Source organism: Psammomys obesus, unplaced genomic scaffold, assembly GCF_907164565.1.
Source record: "Psammomys obesus unplaced genomic scaffold, mPsaObe1.curated_primary_1811, whole genome shotgun sequence".
In the NCBI taxonomy this organism is placed as follows: domain Eukaryota; kingdom Metazoa; phylum Chordata; class Mammalia; order Rodentia; family Muridae; genus Psammomys; species Psammomys obesus.
In genome coordinates, this window is record NW_026595981.1 from 8471100 (window position 1) to 8490490 (window position 19391).

Consider the following 19391-nt stretch of genomic DNA (forward strand, 5'->3'; position numbering starts at 1 on the left):
GGAAGGGGTGGAAGCACGCTTTCCAAAAAACCCGGGGAGGCACACACTGCAGTGTTCAAATGCATTCTCTCCTGCAAGGTTGCAGAAAGCCGGTACTTAGAGCAGGAGACTATCCGTTACCACTCAATAGTGTTGTGGTTTTAGTCCTTTTCTTTATACTTGTAAAATATTTTTGTGAATGTATTTGCCGATTTAAAATGGAAGCCTGTTTTAACACATCGGCTATGACTTACCACATTGTGTTGTTCTCATAGTTTCAGTCCTTGTGGTTTCAGCATTGTCCCAGTATACGTCCTGTGTCCATTCTTTTGCCATCCTTTTCTCCAACTTTTCAGCCTCAGATCCCTAGCTAGTCTCAGTGTCCATTGGTAATTCCTTTCCCTACATTTTCTGAAACTACAGGACAAGAGTTTTGTTGTATCTTTATAATGTTCTTTTCTGAAGGACCTCAATTAGATTTTGCTTTCCCATAATCAGTGATTGAACCTAGGACTTCATAAATCTTGTTCTAGCACTCTGCTACTGAGCTACGTCCCCCAGGACTAGAAATGATGAGAAGACTTCAGGATATACTCTAGTGAAAAGTAAAATAAAGCCTTTGAAAGGTCTGATTAATTTGCATAAAACTGTTAGACCACTAGATAGACAAAAGGCCCTTTTTACTGTACAACTTCATAATCTCCAACATAACAAATCCAATTAAAAACAGACAGTAGGGAAATATAAATGAAATGTAAAGTAAGATCTTTAAATCTGGCTTAAAGTGAAATATATAGTAAAACCTTTGTGTTTGCCTTTGAGTACATGTTTTAGCAAAGCCTTTGCTTGGTTGGGTTAATCAGTGGATGCGGAGAAATTGTTTTGAAACTGTTTGGACCTTGAAGAAATGTTGTTTCTTTGGAGAATCTGCACTAGGTGCTACTTGGAAGCTTGGAGCTGCACAGACCTTGGTCCTAAGACAGTCCTGGCAAACCCAGAGTTCTTACTTTTGACTGTGTCTAGCTGTGGTCAAAAGGGACTGAGGTTTGTGTAGATTTTCTGTTCTTCCAGGCAGCAAGGGCAAGATAATTTTGGTAGCTGGAACCTTTCCCAGCCCCAATCAACCTTGTATATTCTTTGAATAAAATAACTGGAGTGAGCTATCTGGGTGCCAGTCTTTTCCAAGAAGGCTGGACCTCTCTGCTCCTTTGGAAAACGAAGGCTTAGTATCTTGGTGAGATTCTCTCTCTACTGTGGAATGTTGGAGTTCATTGTATTTAAGTGTGTTTCTATATATCGATTGTTGATTGCTGAACTGACAGAGAACAAGCTAAGGGCTAGCCAGATTTTAGTTACTGTATGCTCTATGGCCCTTCACTGGTCTTATATTTTGTAAGCCCAGAAGATGGAGATCACTCAGCCTTCATTGCCTAAGGCTGCCTAAGAGCTGGATCAGTGTTGCATTGCTGCTAATTGGTTGGAATAAAGATCTGACAGTCAATATCTAGGGCAGAAAGTTCTAGATCGTTCATAACTCCTGGGCAGGCACTGACATAGGCAGAAGCAGTAGATTCAAGTGGGAGATGGAGGAAGCAAGATGGGTCTAAGAAACTGGGAGGTAAAGGGCTAGCCATGTGGTGGGTTTGTAGACTAGAGTCAGGTTAAGTTTAAATGATGGATGGCTGGGAGTTAAAAAAAAAAAAGGCCTAAGCTTTAAAATATTAAAAGGCATACATGTCTTATTTATAATGTATTGGGATCATAGAGTTTCCTTCCCTTCAGTGGAAACTATGATCAAGCACAAAACAAAATATATAGATGTTTTCTTGCTCTGGAAGCCAGACAGAGCAATAGGTTGCGGGAAATGGGCCACTCAACTGTAGAGGGATCAATACCAAACACAATGCTTCTTTCCAGGCCTGAGAATCGACGGATGCTGTCAAACATGTTAGGAGGAGGATAGATAAACGCATCATTTATCCTCCTCATTTTTTCAAGGAACATATTTTCATAGCTTTCCCTTGCGCTGTCCGTGCTGAAAAGCACTGCAATATCTTGGGGAGAATACCCATTCCTCAAGAAAAAATCACACTTATCTGCTACATAACTCACTGCATGATGCCAACTCAAGTTTCTAGTCTCGCAGCTGCCTGATACACCTTGACACCAGTTAAAATCATGGAGCATCTCCAGGGACTCGGGAGGGATGATTTTTGGACGGACATTTCTGATTTCTTGCAATTTTTGTTTTAGAAACGCAGCTATATTATCTGCATTCCGTACCACTTTGGTGAGCTCTTCTTTTGGAAACTGGCGTGAGAAATGTGGGAGGCCACTCATTTGCAGATGACTGGTCTGAAAATAGTCCAGAAAGATCCATAGAATTCGACAATCTTCCGTGCTTTGAGTGATTTTTTCTACCTTTTCGTACCAGTTCCCATCTTCAGTGCGGAAATTCTGGGCTTCATCAACAATGATGTGTTGGACCATCGTTGCGTTAAAGTGAGGACGCATAAAGGTTTTCCGGGTCACTGCCTGGCACAGATTTTTTCCCCTGTAACAGCGAAAAGGACATTAGGTGTTTCTCTAACTCTGTCACTGCAGTCACCGGTCATTTTACTGTCTAATTCCCAAGAATCAGGGTAACGCAACAGACAATGTCAAACCCGGATTGATAACACACAGACATAAGATCCAAACACTTACGCTATCAAGTCTCTCAAAAGCTGATTTTCACAGATGTAGAGAATGTTATCTGTTTCACAGTGGAACGTGTTTCTGATCTTTTCCATGATTTTCATGGCCATGATTGTCTTCCCTGTGCCTGGCAAGCCATGCACAAACAGTTTTCTGGTTTTGCGGAGGCTTTTTGAGAGTATCTCATACTGCTGGGCTGTGAGAAGGTTGAGAATTTCACAGCCGAGCTGGTCACTCAAGAAAGATCTGAAGTTGAGCAAGACAATCACGAGGGCCTGCAGCAAAGCTTCCATTTCCTGGGTGCTTGCAAGGTTATAGGAGGGTGGGTAATGAATAGGAGAGGCTGACTCCCCATTGGCCTCAACATTGCTCTCAGAACCCAGGCAGAGAACCTTGGTTATGACACACACCCTCCCCGTGTAGCCTCCAGTGTTCACTAGCTTCTGCTTCAGAGTAAAGGCAGTGCGGGTGCAGTAGTCCCGTCCCCTCTCATCCTGCTCCTCCAGGATGGTGTAGAGGATGGGGGGACTATTCTGTGCAATCAGCAGAGCATCACAGATGACCCCCTGCTTCTCTTCCAAGTCCAGGTCCACAGCCCAGCTTCTAGAGAGGATCAGCAAACCACAGGAGAAAGAATGCACTTGCTGGCTTATTAAGTCCTCTAGTCTCTCATGCTGTGAGCAGAGATCCCTCCAGAGGGATTCAGGAGTATATTTCAAACATTCTGGCAACACTGGACATGAAAAGAATGGACGAGATTTCAAATACGTGTTTGTATTGTTTTGAATGACTTATATATTATGTTTAAAATGGAGAATGGATGGCCAATATATAGCAAACTCAATGGTATTTTTGGAACTTTTTTGTCTCAAATGCTTTCTCTGGGTATATTTATAGTTTATTATAATTTATTAATTATGGTTTCTGGTTTTGTGTTCTTACGGGAATGTATCTGAGTGTCTTTAATAACAGCCATTCTTGTATCAGATTCCTTTGTGGAAAGTTTAAAAACAATCCAATAAGCTAATAAGTAAAAAGAGTTCGGTTATTTAATTTTGAAAATGGACCTAAGGCCATCCTAATACATTAATTCCCAGGATATTAATAATTCTTTATACTGGGCTGGAGAATGGCTCAGTGGTTAAGAGCAGTGACTGCTCTTCCAGAAGTCCTGGGTTCAATTCCCAGTCAACCACATGATGGTTAACAGCCATGTATAATGTGATACGATGCCCTCTTCTGGCATGCAGGTGTATATGCTGATAGAGCACTCATACATTAAAAAACAAATAATTGTTTATACCATATACAGATGTCTCTGTATCATTTGATTAATAGATCTCATATATGTCCAATGTACGAATTTTAAAAAGCTGTTTCCTTCCTTCAGAAACCTGAATCATTTCTCAGTAGGAATTTTTTTAGACAAAATCTAGCTAAAACCGAATGTTATCCATAGTCTAAAATTATTATTTTGTACCAAGATTAGACCGTGGTGAGTCCGCCTAACTACCTCTCTTTGAGACTAAAGACTAAGTACTAATGGCTCCTTAGCACCCTCCTATCTGCCATGTGAATCCTTAAAAGCTGACTAAAGGGGTCAACTATATATAGCATTGTGCTTCTGTGTAAGGCCTTTGCTATGTATGCACTGGTTCAGTGAGTTCTGGACCCAGGACCAGAACTTCTTAAGAAGCTGCCTCAAATGCACATGCTCAAGCCCCACCCCTGGAAATGATATGTTTTAAGTCGATGGTGGGGAGGGGGGCTCAGCCTCTGCATATTTACCTATCAGATTTTGCTAGTCCTATGCTAGATGACTTCAAGGGTACCTGCCCCTCATTCCCAAGAGATTTGTAGCACTGTCCCTTCCTAAACTTGGTGTTGCAGAAGACAATCTCATTGACTTCTTTTTAACAAAGGTATCAAATGGTCTCTTTCTCTTAATGGAAAAACTAGCTGTTCATACCTGGAAATAAATGCCTTTGCAGATCAACTTTATGTTCCAGCCCTTTCTTAGAATACACTGGTCTGCAGCGAGGAGGGCTGTTGGAGAGATTCAGCTGACATTCAAAATCTGTACACAGGTCATTGAGGGAAGCTTGCTGATTGGGAGCTGCCTCTGTGTGACACAAGGAATAAAGAGAGTCAGAATAACAAAGCATAGGCTCTATTATAAAATGGGGGAAGGATTAGAAGGACATCAGAAATCACGAAGAAGGGAAGTTGAAGCTAGGTCCAGAAGGGGAAGAGACTGAAACCCCTCCCCACATGACAAAAGCACAATCCTCATAAACTTTTGTTGGGGATTGGTCTGATGCTTGCATTTTGATGCTAATTACTGGCCCTCAAGATCTGGTTACTTCCCAGATACACCTATCCTTGTTGTTTAAACCTGTGTAAGACATTATACCTGATTGGTTGATTAAAAGGCCTAAAACCTGGACAGGGCAGACTGGGGTAGGCTCGGCTAAAGTTTCTGGGCTTTGGGAAGAGGAGAATCATGGGAAGAACACAGACAGACAGGAAGAGAGGAGGAAAGAGGGCACCATGATGGATTAGCATGGAGAAGAAACCACGTGGACCAGGAGGAAGGACTCCAGTAATGGCATGGAAAATCCCAGATGAAGAATACAAGCAAATATTTAAAAGATTATGGATGGAAGGTAGCCCAGATAAAGATGGTTAAGGCGGACGGCACTGGATGGGGGCTGGGAGGTGGACTTCTCCACCCATCTAGTTCAGGCCTTAAACATTAACAATAGCTGCTACTTTTTAATCTTTGTGTCTCTCAATACTGAGACACAGACACCTGTTAACTTTTATAATTGCCTTATTGACCTTGGGCTGGGCAGATTATTTTACCTATGTTGTCTCAATCTCCAGTAAGAATTTCAAGCCTCAGAGAAACCATCCAACCAACAAAAATCCAAGCCCTAAATTGGTAGATAGGAAGAAATAATAAGCATCAGGATGGAAATTAAAGAAGTGGAAATGAAAACAGTGATAAAAAGGATGAGTAAAACAGAGCTTTTTTTTTTTTTAAATACATAAGACTGACAAATCTTTAGCTAACCCAGCTAAAGAGAGAGAAGAAATATCATTGCAACAGGTATCAATAAAATCCAGAGGATCATTAGGAAATACTTTTGAAAGCCTGTATTTTAAAAAAGGTGAAAAATCTTGGAATTTAGATAAAATATAAGTCCTGGACACATATCATCTACCAAAACTAAATCAAGGTCCCTGAAGTGGCAGCTGCTAAATCCCTTTCATTTCAATACACATTCTCACATTTGCAGGAAGATTGTGTCTTTTCCTCTTTGCAAAGAGCTGAGACAGAAGTACAGCTCCATCTGGGCCTACCCAAGAAGATGAAGAGTATCCTAGCAAAGAGAAGCCCAGAACTGGGTGGATTTTAATTAGACCTTCACTGAAGAACTAACAGCAAACTATTCTGTAAAATAAAAGAGAAGAAACACTATTAATTCACTCCATTAAGCTGTACCATATTCATACCACAACCATAAAAGGACAAAAGAAAAAACCAACCACTCAATTTTCATGATAAACTATGTCAGAAAGAACTTGCAAACAAAACTCAAACAAATATTGAAAAGACCACCTGTCATCATCAAGAGGCAAGGATGGCCTAAGATAGCAAATTAAAAAATGAAATATGTCACATAAGTAGAATCAGGGACAAAAAGAAATCACAGATCATCTCATTAGATGAGAAAATGCCTTTGACAAAATTTTACATCCTTCCATGATCATAAGAAAAGCCCTGAAGAAATTCAGATCAGAAAGAACGGACCTCAAAATCAATAAAGGCTACATAGGACAAACCTAAGCCTAACATTATACTAAGTGAGAAAAAAACTAAATGTACTGCCTCTAAAATCAAGGGTTCACTCTTATTCAAGGAAGTATACAAAAAGATAAGAAAGAAGTCACAAAATCCCCATTTGCAGATGATCTGATCCTAAATGTAAGGACTACCTTTTGTTTTGTTGTTTTTTTGAAGCAGGGTTTCTCTATGTAGCCCTGGCTGTCCTGGATTTTGTAGACCAGGCTGGCCTCAAACCCAAAGATCTTCCTGCCTCTGCCTTCTGAGTGCTGGCATTAAAGGGTGCACAACGACCACCAGGCCCCAGTGAGTTATATTTGATAACTTTCAGCAACTGTTGGTCAACTGATGAAAGACCCCCGCCTCACCCTAAGTTAGACATAGCTAACGCCACCACTGTTTTGAGAAACTCTGTAGGCTAGGTGGGGAACTGGAAAATTACTGAGAAACCCAGCTGTGTCATATCTGCGGTCAGGCTGCCCCAGTCGAGCTAAAAACAGTTTGTGTTAATCACCCTCATGGATATCTGTGAGACTGTTTCAGTTGAGATAAGAGTCCTAAAGAAAACAACAGGTGGCGGGCCAAGTTAAGGGGGTCATCATGACCATCTCGACCACCCAGTTCCTGGAATCCTGGTGTCCCTGCCAAACTCTGACTCAAACTGTGGTCTCATGTAAATGTACCAATCAGCCCCCTGTAACCATGCTTCTCGCTTCTGTACCCGCGCTTCTGCTCTAAAACCCTATAAAAGCCCAGCTTTCCCCCCAAAGGGCGCGCAAGTCTTCCAAGAGACTTTGTCGCCCCGGGTACCCGTGTATTGAATAAAACCTCTTGCTGTTTGCAGCCGAACAACTGGACTCGCTGATCCTTGGGAGTGGGGGTCTCTCTGACGGAAGATTCCCTTCGGGGGTCTTTCATGTGGGGGCTCGTCTGGGATTTGAGACCACCGACCCAAATTCGGGAGGTAAGATTGCCGGCAGAACTTGTTTGTCTGTGTGTCAGTTGGTTTCTGTCTTAAGTGTTTGCATCCGAATCTGAGGCTTGGCCAAGTCATCCGTATTAGGGCGGAAGCCAGAAGGAGCCGACGAGCTCGGACTTCACTTCCGCACCCCTGGGAGACGTCCCAGGGGGTCTGGAGGGGGGCTAAGTTTTGGCTCCCGTTTGTTGTGAGGGTTCGAGTCCCTCTTCTGGTAGGGAGCCAATTTTTCGGCTCCCGTCTGTTTGGAAGCACGAGCCGACTCGGACTTCTCGGGGCTTCGCCCCTGTTCGAGGGCTACATGTTTCATCTGGGAGACAGAGGAACCGGACCTCCAGCGCAGTCTCCATCTGAATTTTTACTTTCAGTTTTGCGTCGCTCTCGTGCCACGCGGCTTGTGTTGTGTTCTGTCTGTCTAATTTCTGTAGTAAGCGTAATAAGTGTTTTCTATCTATTTGAAAATATGGGACAAACTGTCACCACTCCCAAAAGTTTAACTTTACAGCACTTCAAGGAAGTCCGTGACATCGCCCACAACCTCTCTGCGGAAGTGCGAAAAGGAAAGTGGGACACCTTCTGTTCATCTGAGTGGCCAACCTTTGACGTGGGCTGGCCACTAGATGGCACCTTTAACCTAGGAGTTATTTTACAGGTGAAAGCTAAAGTCATGGACCCTGGACCCCATGGACATCCTGACCAGGTTCCCTATATCATCACATGGGAATCTCTGGTCAGAAATCCCCCACCATGGGTAAAGCCTTTCCTTCCCCCTTGCCCGAAACCCACCCCGTCTGCCTCCTCCCTTCCTCCTCCGCTGGTTCCAACCCCGACTAACTCTACTCTTTACCCGGTCCTCACGAAACCGGCTCCAGAAGAGACCTCTGGGCATAAGAAAACACCCCCAGTACTGCCAGCAGATGATGGCCCTCTTTTGGATCTTTTGACTGAACAGCCCCCTCCTTACAGAAACCCAGACCCTGTTGGGGAACCAGAGGGAGTGGCCACCAGACGGGAACCCCAGGGAGAATCCACCTCGTCCCCGGTGGCAGGACGATTGAGGGGGCGTCGGGAAGTCCCTCCTGATCCCTCCTCCCAGGCCCTTCTATTGCGAACGGGGCCTGACCACCAACTCCAGTACTGGCCCTTCTCCGCGTCTGACTTATACAATTGGAAAAATAATAACCCTCCTTTCTCTAAGGACCCCTCTAGGCTCACGGCACTGATCGAGTCTATTCTAGTGACCCATCAGCCTACTTGGGACGATTGCCAGCAGTTGCTCCAAACCCTGTTAACCACCGAAGAAAAGCAGCGGGTCATCCTGGAAGCCCGCAAAAACGTCCCAGGGGATGACGGGCAGCCCACACAATTACCGCAACAGATTGATACTGCCTTCCCCCTGGAGCGACCCACCTGGGACTTACTACTGCACGCGGTAGGGAACACCTACGTCTCTATCGCCAGTTGCTCATAGCGGGTCTCCGTGGGGCTGCAAGACGCCCAACTAATTTGGCTCAGGTTAAGTTAGTGACCCAGAAACCTGAGGAATCCCCCTCTGCTTTCCTAGAACGACTTAAGGAGGCATACCGTATGTACACTCCCTATGATCCAGAAGACCCAGGTCAAGCAACCAATGTAGCCATGTCTTTCATCTGGCAGTCTGCCCCAGATATTAGAAAGAAGTTAGAAAGGCTTGAAAACTTGAGAGAAAGTACAGTACAGGATTTATTGAAGGAGGCGGAGCAGATTTTTAATAAGAGAGAAACACAAGAAGAAAGAGATGAAAGGTTAAGGAAAGAAGCAGAGGAAAGAGAGAACGTGAGAGAACGTAAGAGAAATAGGGAATTTAGCAAGTTACTGGCCACAGTAGTGACAGGACAGAGACAGAGTAGAAAGGGCCTGGGAGACCGCTGGGGTCCACGAGTAGACAAAGACCAATGCGCTTACTGCAAGGAGAAAGGGCATTGGGTCCAAGACTGCCCAAAGAGACCAAAAGGGCCACGAAAGCCTAGCCCCAGGCCACCCTGTTAAACCTGGAGGATTAGGGGAGTCAGGGTCAGGAGCCCCCCCCTGAACCCAGGATAACTCTTAATGTGGGGGGGCAACCCGTTACCTTCCTGGTGGACACCGGAGCCCAGCATTCGGTACTCACCACCTCACCGGGACCCCTGACTGACAAATCGGTGTGGGTTCAAGGAGCCACCGGAGGAAAAAGGTACCGATGGACCACTGAAAGAAGAGTCCAACTCGCCACTGGTAAGGTGACTCACTCCTTTTTGCATGTTCCTGATTGCCCTTATCCACTGTTGGGGAGAGATCTATTAATGAAACTCAGGGCACAAATCCACTTTGAAGGGACTAAGGCCCATGTTACTGGGCCTCAGGGGCAGCCTTTACATGTGTTAACCATAAACCTGGAAGATGAATACCAACTTTACGAGCTTGAAAGGCCTTGGCCACAAGAAATGACTGTTTGGCTAGAAAAGTTCCCCCTAGCCTGGGCGGAAACAGGAGGAATGGGTCTCGCAACTCACCAGCCCCCCCTGGTGATCACTCTAAAAGCATCAGCAACTCCCATTTCCATTAAGCAATACCCGATGTCACATGAAGCTTACCAAGGAATTAGGCCTCACATTCGGAGACTTTTAGATCAGGGCATTCTGGTACCTTGTCAATCCTCCTGGAATACACCTCTACTTCCGGTTAAAAAGCCAGGGACGGGAGACTACCGCCCGGTACAGGACTTGAGAGAAGTCAACAAAAGGGTAGAGGATATACATCCTACAGTTCCCAACCCATACAATTTGCTAACTGGGCTTCCTCCAAGGTACACCTGGTATACGGTATTAGACCTTAAGGATGCATTCTTTTGTCTGAGGCTCCATCCTCAGAGTCAGCCCATTTTTGCCTTTGAGTGGAAGGATCCAGAGTTGGGAGTATCGGGTCAGCTTACTTGGACCAGACTCCCGCAGGGGTTCAAGAACAGCCCCACCTTGGGGCTGATGAGGCGTTGCACCGGGACCTGGCCGATTTTAGGGTTCATCACCCTGCTTTAATCTTGCTCCAATATGTAGATGACCTCCTCCTGGCTGCAGAAACTGAGGAAAAATTTGAGGAGGGAACAGAGGCCCTACTGAGGACTTTAGAAACTCTAGGATACCGGGCCTCAGCTAAAAAGGCCCAAATATGTCAGAGGCAGGTTACATACCTGGGCTATCAGATCAGGGATGGACAAAGATGGTTGACAGAAGCACGGAAACAGACAATTCTAAAAATTCCGGTGCCCAAAAGCCCGAGGCAATTAAGAGAATTCCTGGGTACTGCGGGGTTTTGCCGCCTTTGGATCCCAGGATTCGCAGAAATGGCTGCGCCACTTTACCCACTTACCAAACCAGGGACTCTCTTTACTTGGGGGGATGAGCAGCAGAGAGCCTATACAACCATTAAAGAGGCCCTGCTGACCTCCCCCGCACTGGGGCTTCCGGACTTAAACAAGCCCTTTGAGCTATTTGTGGATGAAAAACAGGGATATGCTAAAGGGGTCCTGACCCAAAAACTGGGACCATGGAGGTGTCCGATAGCTTACCTGTCCAAGAAACTTGACCCGGTGGCTTCGGGGTGGCCACCTTGCCTGAGAATGGTGGCAGCGATTGCCCTCCTGATTAAAGACTCTGGCAAGCTGACTATGGAACAGCCAATAACAATTCTGGCTCCTCATGCGGTGGAAGCCCTTATTAAACAACCTCCGGGCCGATGGCTTTCCAACGCCCGCATGACCCACTATCAGGCTCTCCTGCTGGACACTGATCGAGTATATTTTGGTCCCATGGTAGCCCTTAACCCGGCAACACTGCTTCCCCTACCAGAGGGTCCAGAAACTCATGACTGTCTCCAGATACTCGCAGAGGTACATGGCACCCGGCCTGACCTGACCGACCAGCCCCTCCCTGATGCCGACTTCACCTGGTATACCGATGGGAGCAGCTTTCTGGACAGCGGAGAACGGAGAGCAGGGGCCGCGGTTACTACCGAGACTGAGGTAATTTGGGCCAAGGCCCTGCCACCTGGCACGTCGGCGCAGTGGGCTGAACTCATCACCCTAACTCAGGCCCTACGGGTGGCAGAAGGTAAAAAGCTCAATGTTTATACAGACAGCCATTATGCTTTTGCCACCGCTCACATTCATGGGGAAATATACCAAAGGAGAGGCCTACTCACCTCTGAGGGGAAAGAGATCAAGAACAAACTGGAGATATTAGCTCTCTTAGAGGCTCTGTTCTTGCCTTCAAAATTAAGTATCATCCACTGTCCGGGGCATCAGAGAAGAGACAGCCCTGAGGCTCGTGGCAACCGCCTGGCGGATGAGACTGCCCGACAGGTAGCTCAGCAGGAAGGCTCAGTTATTTCCCAGGCCCTGACTATGGGAGAAAAGAATATAGACCCCTCTACCCGGGGCCTGTTCTCCGATACAGCCAGGAAGACCAAAACCTACTAAGAGAAATGGGGGCCACCTATCAACCTGAAATTCAAAAGTGGATATTCAAGGGAAAACCAGTGTGGCCCCAGCGTATGACTTATTACTTGATTGATTATCTCCACAAATTAACCCATCTGAGTTACAGAAAAATGAAAACCCTCCTTGAAAGAGAAGAAAGCACCCACCATTTGCTGGGAAAAGACAAGATTCTGCAGCAAGTGGCTGAAAGGTGCACCGTGTGTGCACGAGTGAATGCTGGACACAGCAAGGTGGGTTTCGGGACCAGGGTCCGAGGACACCGACCTGGAACCCATTGGGAAGTTGATTTCACAGAAGTCAAGCCTGGACTATATGGATACCGGTATTTGCTGGTGTTCGTGGACACTTTCTCTGGATGGGTAGAGGCCTACCCTACCAAAGTCGTCACCAAAAAGCTTTTGGAAGAAATTTTCCCCAGGTATGGTATGCCACAGGCACTGGGCTCCGACAACGGCCCTGCTTTCGTCTCCCAGGTAAGTCAGTCGGTGGCCACATTGCTGGGGATTGATTGGAAATTACACTGTGCATACCGCCCCCAGAGCTCAGGACAGGTAAAGCGCATGAATAGAACTATTAAGGAGACTTTAACCAAATTGACGCTTGCAACTGGCACTAGAGACTGGGTGACCCTCCTTCCCCTAGCGTTGTATCAGGCTCGAAATACACCGGGCCCTTATGGACTCACCCCTTTTGAAATCCTTTATGGTGCCCCGCCGCCAGCGGCCCATTTCTTTGACTCTGACATAGCCTCCTTTGCTGATAGACCTTCTCTCCAAGCTCACTTGCAGGCCCTGCAACTCGTGCAACGGGAGGTCTGGAAACCGCTGGCGGCTGCGTATCGAGAACAGCTCAACCATCCGGTGGTGCCACATCCGTTCCAGATCGGAGACCTCGTTTGGGTTCGTAGACACCAGCAGAAGAACCTAGAGCCACGCTGGAAGGGACCCTACACCGTACTGCTGACAACACCCACAGCCCTAAAGGTAGACGGCATCGCCGCCTGGGTCCACGCCTCCCACGTCAAGACCGCCAACCCCGAACACCAGCCCGACCACCCGGACTTGAAAGCCAGATGGAAACTTTACCGCACTCAAAATCCATTAAAGATAAGATTGACTCGTGGGGAACCCTAATAAGCTTGTGTCTCACTCTAAGTCTAGGAGTAGCCCATGCTTCCCCACATCAGGTTTATAATTATACCTGGGTCATTGAAAACCAGGCTGGGGATATTGTTAACTTAAGCTCCTCTATTGGGGTCCAGCCCCACTGGCCAGATTTAGAAGTAGATCTCTGTGCCCTTGCCCTTGGAGCAGACACCGATTGGGCGGTTCCTGATATTTTCTGGCCTCCACCTGGGGGCCGAGCACCTGAACAAATTACCCCAGGACGGGCCACCGATCCAAGCTGTATCAATTCAGTTGGGAGGGCCCTTTTACGGGGTCCCTCCGGCAGTGGGGTATGGGGTATTTATGTTTGTCCTGGCACACATAGAAATAGAACTCTCCATCACAAATGTGGGTGGGCAGATCAGTATTTTTGTGCCTCATGGGGCTGTGAAACCTCGGGAGACACTTATTGGAGGCCCTCCTCTTCTTGGGACTATATTACAGTAAAAAGAAAAAGCTGGGAACATGTCCCACTCAATACGCCCCTCTGGAGGCTAAAATCGGGGGTATGCAATCCCCAGAGCGCAACCAAAGGATGGTGCAATCCCCTGTTGATTCAATTTACTCCCCAGGCTAAACAACAGACTTGGACTTCACAAGGTTTTAGATGGGGCCTTAGGGTTTATAAAAATCGAAAAGATATAGGCCTCACTTTCAGAATTAGGCTTAAAAAGACCTTACCTACTACTAAATCTGTGGGCCCCAACCCGGTCTTATCAGATCAGAGGAGGCCCTCTCAGCCAAGACCTCCACCCCTGTGGCCAACAGCCCCAAATGCTTCCGTTTCTTCCCCTAGCCCAACCACCATGGGCCCCACTATGCAGCCTCAGAGGCCTGGGTCAGGAGATAGACTTCTTGATCTAATGACAGGAGCCTATCAGGTGTAAATCACTCTGATCCTGACCGGACCCAAGAATGCTGGTTATGTCTGGTTTCAACTCCACCCTATTACGAAGGTTTGGCTATAATAGGTAATTTTTCTAACCATACTAGCCCTCCAGTAAATTGCTATCCCTCTGCTCAACATAAATTAACCCTGTCCGATGTGTCTGGGCAGGGACTCTGTGTCGGGGTGATACCTGCTGCATAGCAGCAACTTTGCAATTCCACTGCCAGTATTGACGCAGGAAATTACTACCTGGCTGGCCCCAATAGTACCTTTTGGGCATGCAATACCGGCCTAACCCCCTGCATATCGGCTCAAGGCTGGAATGCTGGTTCTGACTTTTGTGTTCTCATTGAATTGTGGCCTAAAATAGTATATCATGAACCAGACTATGTCTACAGACACTTTGAGGGAAGAATTCGGTACCATAGGGAACCCGTGTCTTTAACTTTGGCAATAATGCTAGGAGGGCTAACAGTCGGAGGCATTGCCGCCGGAATTGGGACTGGGGCCACCGCCTTAACAGCAACCAATCAATTCCAACAACTACAGCAGGCTATGCATGCTGACTTACAGGCATTAGAAGAATCAGTAAGCGCTCTAGAAAAATCCTTAACCTCTTTGTCAGAAATGGTCTTGCAGAACCGAAGGGGGCTAGATATCCTCTTCCTACAAGAAGGGGGGCTATGTGCAGCCTTAAAAGAAGAATGCTGCTTCTATGCCGACCACACTGGCCTAGTTAGAGATAATATGGCCAAGCTTAGAGAAAGACTTAACCAGAGGGAAAAACTCTTCAAAGAAGGACAAAGCTGGTACGAGAGTTGGTTCAATAGAGCCCCCTGGTTCACCACCCTCGTTTCCTCCCTCATGGGCCCCTTAATCATAATCCTCTTAATCTTGTTATTTGGGCCTTGTATTCTGAATCGGCTGATCCAGTTCATGAAAGACCGGCTCTCTGTCATACAAGCGTTGGTGTTGACCCAGCAGTATCATCAGCTCAAACAGCAGGGGGCAGAAATCGACTCTCCCTAGGCCCTAGAATGAAAGATTCCACTCTAAGTTAGAAGAAAAATGGGGGAATGAAAGACCCCCGCCTCACCCTAAGTTAGACATAGCTAACGCCACCACTGTTTTGAGAAACTCTGTAGGCTAGGTGGGGAACTGGAAAATTACTGAGAAACCCAGCTGTGTCATATCTGCGGTCAGGCTGCCCCAGTCGAGCTAAAAACAGTTTGTGTTAATCACCCTCATGGATATCTGTGAGACTGTTTCAGTTGAGATAAGAGTCCTAAAGAAAACAACAGGTGGCGGGCCAAGTTAAGGGGGTCATCATGACCATCTCGACCACCCAGTTCCTGGAATCCTGGTGTCCCTGCCAAACTCTGACTCAAACTGTGGTCTCATGTAAATGTACCAATCAGCCCCCTGTAACCATGCTTCTCGCTTCTGTACCCGCACTTCTGCTCTAAAACCCTATAAAAGCCCAGCTTTCCCCCCAGAGGGCATGCAAGTCTTCCGAGAGACTTTGTCGCCCCGGGTACCCGTGTATTGAATAAAGCCTCTTGATGTTTGCAGCCGAACAACTGGACTCGCTGACCTTGGGAGTGGGGGTCTCTCTGACGGAAGATTCCCTTCGGGGATCTTTCACTGAGAACCACCCACATTCCAGAAGCAGGTGCCTGCCACCTTCAGTGACTCAGCACCAACGGTCTGTCATCACTAACAGCTAATGCAACGTTTCCACTGTCACCATGGTCCCAGTTTTTTTCTATACACATGCCCGTGTCCCTAGGAAGCCCACGCCATCATGGCCTGGTCTCTCTTTTCTCATTCTCACTCAGAGGCAGCCTTTTACATACCCCACTACCCCCAATAAGTCTCTTGCAGGAGTTCGGTTGTGTGGTGAGATTTTGTGGCGTTTCTTGGCTCTCCAAATGCCAAGATGCTCTTTTGCCACAAAATCATTTTATTGGTCCCTTGTCTCAAATAGGCTCTCCCAATATTTGTCCTCCCCCAGGGTCTGAGCCACACCAGGACCCTACCCACCCACTCCATCCACAACCAACCCCCTCTGGCTCATCCATCACTGTCAATTGGTACCTTTCCCCTTGTCAGTGTGAACGTTTCCCTGAATCACAGAAGTGACCGATGAGAGTCTGGTACACCTCTGCTACTCTTGGAGGTGGAGGTAACCCAGACATAGTCTTTAAGGCCACAGTTGAGCCTCTTTACCAACTCCACTTCTGACCCTTCTTTCCCTTGGGTGAGGTTTTGTTTTTGAGCTCAGTTTTATACCTATTGGCTTCACTCAAAAGCCCTGGTACCAGATACCAACTCTCCTCCAGCTGGTAGCCCTGAGCCCCATTCAGCGCAGTGACAATTCACTGACTGGCTCACGTATTTCCCTTTTAGTCCTCCCTGATGTCCTTGATTTAGGCTTAGGACCTTCCCTTCTTCCTTACCCATGGGAATGGTGTCATCCATACCTTCTGGCTTCCCTTGGGATACCTCTTAGAGAACCTCTTACCCCTTCACCTGGCATTCAACTTAAAGGCCTCAAAACTTTTCACCTCTGCAGTCAAATCTGGCTTCAATAGTCTTTAGGTAATCAATCAAAATGGCTGCCTACCTGAATCGTAGATCCCAATATTACTCAAGACCTTTACAGCTACTGCCAGTGACTGAAGAGATGGAGATTTCCTATGTCCAAGTTTCTTCTACCTCTGCTCCAACCTTCTCTGTTCTTCCTGTTCCCCCACTGAGCTCCCTCTAGCTATGACATCTGAACAAAATGATTCCTCCACTACTTTGGATCCTGCTAATGGGCGCTCCCCCACCTCCCTTAGGGGCTTCAATTCATAGCTCCTTCTCTTTCTCTGGCTCCTTCAGTCTCCTCTACTAACTATCCCACCCTGACACCCACTTTCACTCTACCAGTAGCCTTCACTTTCCCCACTACTGGCTCCTGGTCCACCTGGTCCCAGTTCTTTCTTTGCAGGAAGTTCCCGGGCTGGATGAGAGAGTTAAGTGAACTCTCTCAAATAGGATAAAGAGTGGGTTTTATATCTCTAACTCCTCTACTTTCATTAAAGAATTCCAATACATTACCTAATGCTATGGTCTTACCTCACATGACACACACACACACACACATACACACACACACACACACACACATATGATTCTAACTAAGAGCCTACTGTCAGAGGAACACAGAAGAGTTTGGGAACAGGCTAGAACACACACAGATGAAATCCACCAAACTAACACACCCAGCTGGGGCGGAGGCAATCCCACCAGGATCCTCAATGGAACTACAATACCCCTAGGACTATTCTAGCTAGAGATCAATTTACAACTTGTCTCCTGGTTGGTCTCCATAAGGCTGCCCCTAAACAAGTATACTATGAGAAATTCTAAGAGGTCATTCAGAACAAACATGAACACCTGTCTTTATTCAAGGCCCTGTTACAGTATACCAGTCTAGACCATCAAAACCCGGAGAGAAAACAACTTCTCATGACCTATTTCTTTTCCCAGAGTTTCCCTGACCTTAGGGTCAAGTTTAAATGCTTGGAGAGAGGAACCATAACTTCACAGGCAGAAGTCTTAGCCTTTAAGATGTACCATTAGAGAGAAGGAAAAAAAAAAAAAAACAGTAAAGAAAAATACCAAATGCTGGCCAAGGCTTTTCAGCCAGACTCCCCTGACTCCTAAGGCCCGACTTAGTGGGGTCCCTACTTCAGATGTGGTCAGGGGGTGTCACTGAGACTGGACCTGCATTAACCCTGACAAACTACCTAAGTCATGTCCAAAGTGCCATCAAGAAGGATACTAGGCTATTGACTGTCCCAGTGTCCTCACTGCATGGGGATATCAGACTCGAATCACCTTCAAGCCAACCTCTTAGGCCTGGCCATGGATAACTGAAGGGGCCCAGGTTCTGACAGGGAGCCCTGGGTAGTCATTAGAGTATCTAGGTGATCCATCTCCTTCCTCCTTGGGCCCCTTACTGGCCCTGCTGGAGTTTGGGGGCCCCACCTCTCCTCATTTCCTTATTGTCAGGGTAAGGAGGTCAGACAGCCTTACCAACATCGCCAGACCCCACTGCTCAGTTGCATTTTCAAGGGTGGTTCTCTCACTCCTTCCTTCCTGGCGGTGCCAACCTGTCCCATCCCCTTATTGGCAAGGGATCTTCTCACCAAAGTGGAAGTCTCTGTTTCCTTTGTTCCTCACATTCCCATGACCCCAAGCTCACCAGAAGTCCCTCTTCTCCTTCTCTTAGGCACTCAACCTAGTGGTTCCAACATATTATTTCCTTTGCCAGCTTTCCGTGTCTGGGATACCCAAAACCCCTCTGTTGCCAAACACTATTCCCCTGTCATTAACCAATAACAGGACCCTACACAGTACATTACCCAAGCTCGGTACCCTCTCTCTCTCTAGAGCCTCAGGAGACTATCATCTCTAGCCTCCTAAGAAAAACACTACTTTCCCCTTTGCCATCCTTATATTTGCAGTTAAAAAACCCAATGGGGAAGGGGGTTGGAGAGATGTCTCAGAGGTTAAGAGCGCTGGCTGTTCTTCCAAAGGTCCCGAGTTCAATTCCCAGCAACCACATGGTGGCTCATAACCATCCATAGTAAGATCTGGTGTGCAGGCAGAATGCTGCATAAATAATAAATAAATAAACCTTAAAAAAAAAAGGAATGGGCAGATACACACACACACACACACACACACACACAGAGAGAGAGAGAGAGAGAGAGAGTTGCTACATGTGTATCCTCGCTCTGAGTCCCTCTCTGTCATGAAATAAGATCCTTCACCTCTAAATCAAGGACCCAGGTGGACAATGGGTTCTACCTTTTCTTCAGCCCCCAGTGTACAGTGTACACAATTAAAACACAGAGAAAATATATCCTGACATACTCAACCCCTGGAGATAGAGAAAGAGAGAGGAGGTGACTCAACATTCCTCCAAGGCTGTAACCTCTTTAACATTACCTCTCTTAAACAAGACAGAGCTCCCATTTCCTCTCCTACTTCAGACTTTGACTTCGGCCTTGTAGCTCCTTAATGTCACCCAACCTGGTCACTTCTGGGATGGCTGGCTATGTGTTTCCCTGGGGACTAGCTAGCTCACAACCTCCTTTTACAGCCTCTCTTGTAACCTTGTCAAATAACTTTACCTCCCCATTCACTAAGTGCGCAGCAGTACCACCACTCCCGAGCTTTTTCATCTCACCCTCTTTGGCATGGCAAACTGCTTTAAGGCATCCAGGATACATTTTGTAGGAGTGTTAAGTTTCTTAGACTGCAAG

General features: G+C 46.7%; 1 protein-coding gene across 2 annotated transcripts in view; it reads right to left on the reverse strand.

The window, feature by feature from the left end:
• The window catches only part of Slfn11 (schlafen family member 11), a 29679-nt gene that overhangs the window by 1904 nt on the left and 8384 nt on the right, over window positions 1-19391 (reverse strand). Inside the window, exons 3-5 of one of the 2 annotated variants that reach the window (XM_055619665.1) lie at window positions 4646-4798; window positions 2686-2872; window positions 234-2533 (exon numbers count right to left, since the gene is read on the reverse strand). In XM_055619665.1, coding sequence (XP_055475640.1) covers window positions 1774-2533; window positions 2686-2872; window positions 4646-4798 — 1100 coding nt within the window. In that variant the 3' untranslated portion in view covers window positions 234-1773. Of the gene's footprint in view, window positions 1-233; window positions 2534-2685; window positions 3410-4645; window positions 4799-19391 lie in introns of both variants that reach the window. The other variant, XM_055619664.1, reaches the window with a different exon arrangement.